Source organism: Urtica dioica, chromosome 9 (genome assembly GCF_054948205.1).
Source record: "Urtica dioica subsp. dioica isolate 48M chromosome 9, U.dioica_male_clone48M_v1_H2, whole genome shotgun sequence".
NCBI lineage: Eukaryota > Viridiplantae > Streptophyta > Magnoliopsida > Rosales > Urticaceae > Urtica > Urtica dioica.
This window is the reverse complement of record NC_142764.1, coordinates 25,140,325-25,151,406: the sequence shown is the minus strand read 5'-3', so window position 1 is coordinate 25,151,406 and position 11,082 is coordinate 25,140,325. Positions and strand designations below refer to the sequence as shown.

The 11,082-nt window shown below is 31.2% G+C and overlaps 1 protein-coding gene across 2 annotated transcripts; it reads right to left on the bottom strand.

Moving 5' to 3' along the window:
• On the bottom strand, window positions 1-2,865 carry LOC149386151 (transcription factor bHLH112-like). Of its 2 annotated transcripts, XM_089626920.1 has the most exons (8): window positions 2,737-2,864; window positions 2,292-2,703; window positions 1,766-2,207; window positions 1,514-1,657; window positions 1,327-1,392; window positions 1,052-1,117; window positions 663-719; window positions 1-567 (listed from the first exon to the last, which is right to left on the bottom strand). In XM_089626920.1, exons 2-8 carry the CDS (start codon window positions 2,678-2,680, stop codon window positions 415-417), a joined length of 1,317 nt encoding a protein of 438 aa, XP_089483046.1. In that variant the 5' UTR covers window positions 2,681-2,703; window positions 2,737-2,864; the 3' UTR covers window positions 1-414. The 2 variants fall into 2 exon arrangements, with proteins under 2 accessions (XP_089483046.1, XP_089483048.1); XM_089626922.1 differs by having other exon boundaries at window positions 1,058-1,117; window positions 2,292-2,865.
• Window positions 2,866-11,082: the final 8,217 nt, after the last annotated feature.

The window sequence follows — 11,082 nt, the reverse complement described above, 5'->3', positions numbered from 1 at the left end:
AAAGAAAAAAATTGTAACTCAGATATATTGGATATATAATATTTTGTAAATATCTCACACCATTAATATTCCCTCTTCTACGTACCCTACATATCATTCCCTGCAGCTGGCCCATCGGTATTCAGAACTAGTGATCTGTCCCAACTCTCTAATGAAAAAAAAAATACAAATAAAAGTAAATATCGATCATTGTCTTTTCCTTGCTCTCTTTCTCTTCTTTTCTTTTCATTCTCTTCCTTTCGAGTCTGGTACAGCACGGCAAGGATTGTGGCTTCTACTTCTTCTCTCCTTTTTTTTTATTAAATTAATTATATATATATTTGCATTCCTTTATTTCCAAGCTAAGATTAGTGTTATTAGCTAGGCTCTTGCACGTAGATATTAATATATATATCGCTCCCATATAATCTTCTTTCACCTAAAAGTTCCTCCAAATGTTGGTGTCCAAAAATCAGCTGTGGTCTCATTGGCTACTGGGAATGTACTTGAAACTGGAACCAAACACAACCCTCGGCTCTTTAAGTCTTGTTTGGCACTTTCTTGGTTCTTTATGAATTTATTGGAACCCTGAAGTTACATGATAATGTTAATAATCATACTCTATCATTATAACTTAACTTTAATTTGGAATTGCTACTTTTCATATATTAAAAAGTATTAACCTGTTGGTGTGCTTGAACACTAGGAACCCCATTCTTCATGTATGGAGTACTTAAAACCTGAAATCACATCAATGAAATTAATCTAATTTATTTTCCTTTTTAATTAAAAAAAAAGGTAGTATGCTCATCTATTTTTTTTTTTTTTGGTATATTATGATCTGTCAACAAATAGTAAAACTTAATCCCCTATTATTCTATAATTATTAACAAAGTTCAGCCACTGCCGGGGCTAAAACCAATTAGCTATAGTCTGATCATATAGCTTTAGATCTTTCAAATTACCAAGGATAATAAAAAGAATGTTGTAAATAAATGCAAAAAAAAAAAAAAAAAAAAGGTACAATAAATTTATATGATTATATTGGCTAGTTGATAATAATGGAACATACACTGACTTGATCGTGTAGGAATTTGATGTACTCGATGGCTTCGTGGAGAACAGAAGCTGTATCAGTCTGTAAAGAAGAAAGAAAGAAAAAGAAAAGAACAAATATTCAATGGCAGGCTTTGATTACTTATCAAACTTTTGTGTTTGTCCAATATCAACTATTTATTTCTTTCTTTCTTTCCCTTTCTTTTCCCTGTTGTTAATGAGCTACCGCAATACTATCCACACAAAAACACCAAAAAAAAAAAGGTGGGAAAGAAAAATCCAAAATTTTACCTTTCCGAAAGGCGAAACCAATTGCTGAAGAGCAGTGATTCGGTCCCCAAGCTTCTCTTTCCGGACCTAAATACACACACCCAAGATAAATAAGTAAAAGTAGAGTATCCTTTTTCCATCTCTTTTTTAACCGTAACTGTAAACGTAAGAAGAAGAGAAAATATTAGACTTGTGTGGTACTACGTACCTTAAAAGTCGGCAACGGCGACGGAGTTTCGATCCGAGCTCTTTTAAACGCAGGCTGTTCATTTCCGCTGCTACTTTTCTTCATACCACATGACGATCCTGTCTCCAAATTTCCTTGATCTTTATTGGACACCATATTATTTGCCTGAATCAAAAAAAAAAAAAAAAAAAAAAAAAACCAAATTAGCCCTCCTCAAACCCTAGCCTTTATATTAGCTAAGCATATATGCAACACAGTACAGTATTATATTACCTTGGTAGCTGGGTTGTTGATGATTGACTTAGGTTTCTGGTCAAACATCGGCGTCGCGTATTGATGGTGAAGTTGCGACGGAGGGAAGTTCAGGCTCGGTCGGATTTGGCTCCCGACAACTTGCTCGGAGGCGTTCCAAAACGGCGTGTCGTTCGAAAAGTGTAACCCTCCATGATTATGATGTGACAACTGCTTCGGCGGCGTCGAAACGTTTCTCTGCCAATCGGAGGCGGCGTGATTATTCGACGAGTAGTTGTTGCCGGGAAAAGGGTTTTGGTGATGAGGTTCGTCGCTGAACAAGCTTTGCAACAACGCCGCTGGGCTGTATCCGTACGAACCCGTGCTCACCGGAAAACCCGATGACAAAGCGGCTTGAATTTGGTGGTCTTCTTGTAGCATAGAGTACACATCGCTGCTTTCTGATATCCTTCCATTACTCCGACTGCCAAAAAAAAAAAAGATTAAAAACTCGTAGTTTAAATTATTATAATTATGTGGGATCGGTGAGATTTAAGTGATTGCTTACACAAGATTGGGTTCGGAGAAATCGGAGGGTGAGAGGCCAAAACCCATGATTTGCAGAGTAGAGTCGGATATGAGACTGTTGTTGGTTCCACAAATCGGAGAAGAGATTTGGTTATTGTTGGGCTTTTGAAGCACTTCTTCATGAAAAGCAATATTAGGACTCTCACAAACCGAGTTGTTTGTGTCGCCTGACGAATTATTAGACCTTGCCTTGTTATTGGTGTGGTTGTGAGCCATGTTATCAATACTATCATGGCTGGGCCAACCGAATCCCGCCACGTCGTTTCCGAGCCCCAAGGAACACGGTGACGCCGCCGCACCGGAAAACAAGCTCCTGGTTGGGTTCCACCAGTTCCCGCCAAAAATCCCGGCCTGAAACTCCTCCGCCATATTAATAGCTGTGTGTATAATATGTATATCTATGTGTGTATGTGTTTTCTGAGTATTTCTTTTGCTGGTAATTACAAAAGTCTATTTTTCCTGTGCTTGACTTGAGGAGTTTGAGGTTTCTATTTCTCTATTTGTGTCAACAAGTATATATATAGACATTTAGACAATATTATAACGAGCTTCGTATTTATATAAACAAGTGGTACGGATATTGTCAATAATAAATTATATTTTTATACAGGGTATCGGTGAGTGTTGACATTTCAATTCAAGGGCCATATGACATAATTGGACAAATGAGAAGATGAGGGAGAAAGACGGAATTATTTGGAATCGAATTTTTCTTTGCATTTGCTTTACTTTGTTGTTATTATATAATATTTTACCTTTTCTTTATTTTATTGTATATTTGAGATTAATTATAATACTTTGCCCTTTGGCGTGGCAATAACATATGAAACATTCACTAGTTCAGTGATAAACAGCCCACTCTATAGATGAGGAGATGAATTCTAGTCATGACAAATAAAAAATTATAGATAAATAAATAAACTATATATTTTTTAACAAATCAATTAGCGAAGATGTGGAAGTAAACCCGACTCGAAGTCAACTTGAAAAAATAGATAGGTTATAAAGTTAGACGGAAAAAGAGTTCAGTTCGGATTCGTTTACTCGAAGCAGACACATATGACTCATTGATCTATACAATAAATATAACAAAAAAAAATTTAGATAATTAGTCAACTAAAACGTTTGAGATTACTATATAGTCAACGTTTCGTAAATTTTATGTAAATAACCATAAAAATAATGTGACATTTTTTATTTGTTATTTCGTTAAAATAAAAGCGTAAAGTATTTACGTCAATTTATGCATGTAAATACATAAACGTGATTATTTATCTAAAATTTACAAAACGTTAGTTATATAGCAATGTGAAACTATAAATATGATTATATAACTAATGGGATAATTCTACCTAAATATTTGAACAGTGATTTTTCTAGCTATGCAAGACTATTCAACTGGAATCGGTATACCCAATCAAAGTATATAAAATATAAAATAAAAAATTGTCTTAAGGAAATTTGAGACATTTGAACATCTGAAAAATATTTTTAGGATTTCTTATTCTATTATATTTGGTTAGGTGACGCCTGTTCTTTTAACCATAACATGGATCAATAAGTTGGATAAAGTCAACCCGTATAAGAAATACTCTGTTAGGATTATAAATTTTTAATCTATATAGTTATAAACTGATTTAGGGTTCAACATGTCTAAAATATAAAAAAGACCGCGAATCCCTAATAACCCAAATCATTGGTCTCATATCCGAATTAGATGGGGGGGCTCCCGGTTAACCGTTAACCATGACCAGGGCTCCCGGTGACTAATTTGAAGAAAATATTTTGTCACGGGGTTAATTGGAAATTTCTACTTAAAACTTTATTGAAGAAAATTTAATAATAATAAATAAATAGCTAAAAGATAATATATTTTTGGAGATATTTTCTAATGAAGTTTTGGTATAGCATCTACAATTGCTTCAGGTTTACGTGGACATCGGAGAAAACAAGAGACTTAGCTGTTGAATTAGTGAGAGTTAAGTTGATCAGCCATGTTAGACAATGATCAAGATTCAAGAGGAAATTATTTTGTTATCGTATTGTCATTGTATGAATAAACACCTCTATGTCAAAACATATCAAATACTTGGAAATTCTTGGTTTTAACTCTTTTCTCTAAACCTATATATTTTATCAATAAACATCCATTGAAATAGCTTATCGAACCCGCAAATAGTATTGTAAGAATCGGTGAACATATCTCTTATTGTTATTGTACATACCCTAATTTAAATGACAAAATTTGATTCAGACATTTTTTACATACCATTTTATTTGTTTTTGTACTTGTAGTCAAAATTTGAGTGAAATTATCAATTAAACTACGCTGGGTACCACCCATTTCGTATACACGCATATACATGTTGTTAGCGACATATATTACTGTTCCTTACAAATAAAGGATGTTATGAAACTTATGAATTATGATCATATGTTTATGATGATGATGTACACATGTGAACAAAAGAAAGAAATACTTGTTTTAATTATCTGAATGCCACCTCATGTGACTTGAGGAAAGAGATGGAATTTATACGAGGAAAGTTCTATTTTATTCTCCTGAAATTCAGGGTATATTGTTGATATCAGACGGTTTGAAATATTTCAATACAGAATTGTAAAAGCAAATAGATGATTAAAGAAGGGCATTTAAAGTAGTTTGATGGTCCATGTGTAATTGTGGATTGAATTGGAGGTTACGCTTACGTCTCCTAATTCCATGAACTAGCTCCTCAGCGCGTGTCTCTCACTTTTTTATTTATTAGCTTCACAAATATAATAATTTTGAACCTAACAACAAATCATCTGACATCTCTAACTCATGACACCAAATTGATACAATTTGTACATCAAATTAGTGTAACTATCACATCAAATAGTGTTTTCATCTCCAACCCACAATACTTTTCAATATTACTTCATATCAATTGCATATTAATCTCTCTATTAATTTTTTTTATGTCAATAACAATCTTATTAAATATTATATTTTTATATCAACAATATCAAATTAATTTATAATAATATTAAATATTATGTAAATACTACAAAGTTAATGCTAAAAAAACAAACATATTTTGGAATAACAGTTATAGAATAAAGATTACATAAATATTACATTTCATAGAATAGGTAAGTTTAATTTATATTTCATAGTTTCTTTCTACTAATTTGTATTTTTATTTGATTATGCATGCACTTGTATTTTTTTTCTATTAAATCGTATGTGGTAAGTTTGATTTTTATTGAGATTGTATTTTTATTAGTATAATTGGTGTGTATTTTATTTGGTATGTATTGTGTTTAATTAATACTATGTATTTTATTAATGTTATCTTATTTACTTTTTTTTATTATTGATACGTAATTTACTTTTATAAATTATTTAAATAGGGTTAAAAATATAAATTATTTTTTGTTTGGGGATGAATTTGCAATTAAAAGTTTTGCTGCACCAAAATAGTGTGAGTAAATAGTGTAACACTAAATTTGGTGATACAATATTCATCACACACTATTTTGATGCAAAAAATAATGTGAGTAAGAGCAAAATTCACATTATAAACATCACTTTTCACGTAAATGGTGTGAGTGAATAATTTTTTTGCTTGGCAACTAAACATACAAATCTTAAATATTGATGAATGTTCATCAAACCATACACTTGATCCGTTTTGGTCTGATCCATCATTCATTGATTATATTAAGAATACAAATTAATTTGGTGAAAAACTTAACAATCATCGGACTCGAATGGAATTTATAAATGGGAAAACCTCACAAAAGAGACTATACTATACCATGCGTTTTACGCCGGATTATCATAAAATAAATTAAAATCTTAAGCTTTTATTTAATAGTTTATCGCAAAACCCTAAGCTGCTGGATTTGTGATTTAAAAACTCTTCTATTAACAATTTTTTTTCAAAAATAATGACACTTTTAACAAACAATATCGTTGGTTTTATGCATAAATATGTTTATAATAGCAAAATAAAGAGAAAAAAAAAAATTAAGGTTCTTAACTATTAATTGTGTGATTATACATAGCGAGAAAATGTATTGTCCAATTTAATCTTAGCTAGCAAAATTTCGGTTTAAAATTATGCTTTTAACAAAAGAATTTTGGTTCGGTTTCAATCTTGAACAAATTTTTAATCATTTCGGTTCGTGGTGTGAACTGTGAAGTCATCTCTTAAAGCTATAAAAGATTTATTGGATTTAAAAAAATTATTATTAGTAATTTAAAATAGTGTTCTAAAGTTCGTGCCACGTATATACACTTGTTTCCATTTTGTGATAATACTTTTAAACTAAAAAAAAAAAGCACACATTATACATTGATGGTTTTAAATAATATCTATGAGCTGTAGACGGGATAAGATATACTAAGCAGAAAATGTCTACCTTTATCTTGTTAATATTAACAAGGTACCTATAGCTGTGGTTTGATATGGCAATAAAATATTAACAAGAAACAAAATATTTATAAATTTTGTAGTTCAATTCAGATGTGGCAATAAAATGTCTAGAAACCGACAGTTTTACTCCAGTTTCCAAGCTCATTAATGTCTTTCAAAGTGAAGATTAATTAATTGAAAGCTCGCTCTAGAAGAGTAGAAGCTAAAGCGAGCTAAATTAAAAAATAATAATAATAATTATTATTCTTAGAGCCGGCATATATATTTGTTGATGGGCTCATATACAAAATTAGAGATTTATTATTGGAGAATAACAAGTAAAATGCTTTTTGTTCTCTTCAAGTGCTCATCCAAAAATCTAAGCACTGAATTAGAAAACTAGCCAAGTGTTTGTGTACGTCCACTTCACCTACCACATACGATCAAAGAACCTTTCTTTATATAAAAGATTAAAAAAGATACATCACATGAATTTTCTTTTGAACCTATGCAAAATTAAAAAAAAAAATTAAAAAAAAGGTTCAAAGATATAGTTAAAGAAAGGGAACGCATAAACTATAAGAGGATTCAAAACATTCTGTGCCCCGTCAAATTAAGAAGCAAATAGAAAAGTGTATGGCTAAAGTCAACGAATGGTGGCTGAAAGTATCTACTCGTTTTAATCGTCTCATAATTTCTTCAAAAAGTAGTATTGTATATATTGTCAGTCTTAATTACCGATCTTCATTTTAGTGAACCATATGAATTCGCTTAGTCAACCGAATTTTGTCTTAGCTACGGAATATCATTTTGTATTTCCTGCAGATATAGGACCACATATTCGCGATGTATACACTCTTGATACGGGTCTATTTCTGCAACTCTAAATTTCATCACCACGAATGTTTGATAAATATTTGAAAGTTGTTGTTAATCAGTACGCTAATGACATTGATACAACTGGATCTTCCCCCCCTAATATAATGGGACTCACCTGGATTATGTCATCAGCGCATCATCAGCACGTTGATGAATATCAATGCTCTACATATTATAGTTACCATAGTTAACTAGTTTAATTGAAAATGCTATTATGCATAATAGTTAATATTATCAAACATCCATTAATTAATATTATCGATTCTAATCAAATAAAATAATTATACATTTTGAATCTCTCTCTCTCTCTCTCTCTCTCTCTCTCTCTCCCTCTGGTACTCATTTAAAATTAACTAATTAATTTCACTGCATTTTCCTCAATCTTCTTACCGACCTCTTCCTCTTTTCTTTTATTGACTTAGCTCATTTATATGCTTATTATAATTGTTTATCACGGTTACTATCGATTTATATGGTCATTGATGAAGTTGAGTCTACAACTAAAGTTATAAATTCCACATGTTCATATATTTAAAATAGCCAAATGCAAATGCAAACAAGATGAAAAAAAATAACGTTTACACAAACAAAACAAAAAATTGGGTAATTAGCCAATTAAAATATTTAAGATTGTTATATAACAAACGTTTCGTAAATCTTAGGTAAATAGTCATAAAAATAACGTGACATTTCTGATTTGCCATTTCATTGAAATAAAATATTAGGATATTTACGTCAATTAATTACACGTGTAAATATATGAACGTGTCTTTTTAGTTAAGATTCACGAAACGTTGACTATATAGCAATGTGAAACATTAAATATGACTATATAACTAATGAACGACCTTGATAAATTGAGACTGTAAATTTGAATTATTGTCGCATTGTAAACAAAATGGGTATTTTTTTACAAATTTAGAATTGATTTTGTATTTTTTTACAAATTTAGAATTGTTTGCTATACGTAGTTATACTGTAACTTAGTCTGCGTAATTTTTAAATATTATTGAGCAAATATTTATCATTTGTTTTACCTAAAATAAAATTCAGGAAAACTAATTAATGGAATATATCTATATAAATGTTATGCTGACTGCAATAATTTCCATTTTTGTTCAGAAGAGACAATGATTGTAGGAATGTAATTTTGGTTCTTCTAAATTATTAATATTGGATTTGGTTGTGAAGTTTGACTTATCACTTGTTTAATATTGCACGAATAGAATTTTAGTAAGACAGATAAAAAGTTGCTCAAACGTGTGGACATATTGATTCACTTTATTTATTAAGTAATTTTTGTTTCTTATAACTAATAGTTTATTTCTTATATTTGTCATGGATTCTAACCTAATATTCACTGTAGATTTTTCTTAAAAAATATATTAAGTTGACCGCAGATGCTACCTATATTTAATGTCCATGTGATAAAGTTGACTAATTCATGAAAATATGTACTTGGACACAATGGTGAAGCTTAAAATTCAAGTAAGAGGGGCAAATTTGAAAAAAAAAATTAAAAAGATAAATTTGAAAAAAAAATTAAAAAGATAAATTTGAAAATATCATAAAGATTTGACCCCAAAATATTAAAAAAAGAACCCAAAATTTTTTAAGATAAAAATTACAATTTATAAAAATTCAGGGGATATTTGTCTCTCCTTGACCTAAGGTGACTCTGCCTCTGCTTGGACATGTTTGACATTTATATATCTATGAAAAATATCGTTAGAAAGTGTAGCAAACGATTATATAAAGAGCATACTCATATCGTTAGAAAGTGTAGCAAACGATAGATTTCTCTCTTAATTATTTTTTTTTGGTTTAATAATAATTCAATTTTTACATCATACAACACCGTGAATAATTCAGTTCACCTTCTTTTCATTGACCCCAATTTTTCACCATCTTCTTCTTCCTTCACTCTCCTTCGCCGACCGAAATGAAGAAAGAATCTTGTCCCCCAAACAAGAAACCCACAAAACCTAGAAAACGTTCGAAATAAGATGCTCATCAAACACCCACAAAAGAAACCCTCCGCCTGAGACACATACAACACCGTGTCGGAGTCCAGGAGTGGGTCGTGACGCCATAACCGTATCGAGAAGAAGGCGACTCGTGTGACAAAGAAATCGATGACGGCGAAGAAGAAATGCCATTAGCGTCGCCAAAGTCTTCTTCAAAATGCCAGAAAACTGAGGACCCTGGATCGTCTAGCTCCCCTGATTTCGACGTCGGAGCATTCTCCATGGCCCCGTGCAAAACAGACCCATGCCGGAAGGTTAATTTTTTGTAATTATGTATGGATTTTTAGTGTTTTCCATGGATTCTGATGGAGATTTTGTGTTTTTCCTTAATGTGGATTGTCGAATTTCGTGACTACTTTGTAAAAATGTGATGATTTATAATATTATTTTGGTATGAAAATTGTAAGATATGTGTTTTATTTCAAGATTTCAAATCACGAATTTTTTCAATTTGCTAATATCATAAACATTGCTGCTTTATTTCGTAGAAATGTGGCTTGATAAACTTCATTTTTTGTATATATAAGTTTGATTTGTGTTGGTTAGAATGCAAGTTAAGATGTTGCTCTGGTGTGTGTGTTTTTTTGTTATTTCGTTTAATAGAATTTAATATGCTCGATTGTGTATATGTACAAATATTGTGTTATTTTTCATTGATTTCATGATCATTGTTATCACGAAATCTAGTGATTGTTGTTACTTCGTGACACAATGTCGTTTCCATAGTAAAGTACTTCATCGTTTTGTGACAACATTGTCAAGAACACAGTTGATTTCGTCATAATATTGATCACAGAATCAAGTGAATTCATGACAAATGCGAGCTCACAAAAATTTCGATTTTCTGACAACATGGTGATGGAACAATTGTCTTCATGACAATATAGTCACCAAATTGACTTGATTTCATGAATAGTGTCAACAGTTATTGACCCTATTTCTATGATTTAATTTCAGGGTTAGAATCGCCATATAGAAGAACAGGGATATTCTTTCAACTTCCACGAAAACCTAGATGGTTTCGAGGCTGAGACGGGCATTAATACGCTTCAGAAAGCCTCACTACTTTCGGTCAAGTAACGTGAAGGTTTTACCCATCTTCCAATATGCTTGACGAAGGTAAGAACGTGTCTCATCACTGCGCATAGTTCAAATATACAGAACAAATAAAAATTTGTAACTATATAAAGTAATATTTGAGGAAAAAATCGAAGCGGCCACAATATTTCTTGACAACATGTTATCACGAAATACACATGTTTCGTGATATTTTTGCCACAAGATATTCAAATGAAATTTGGATTTTGTGACAATGTTATCACGAATTCTTCATCGGGAATATATTATCACAAAATAGATATTTTTGTGATAATATGGTCTCGGAAATTTATTTCGTGACTATGTTGTCACGAAATATATAACCAAATCTGGTTTTCCGTTGAAGATTTCGTGCCCTTGTTAT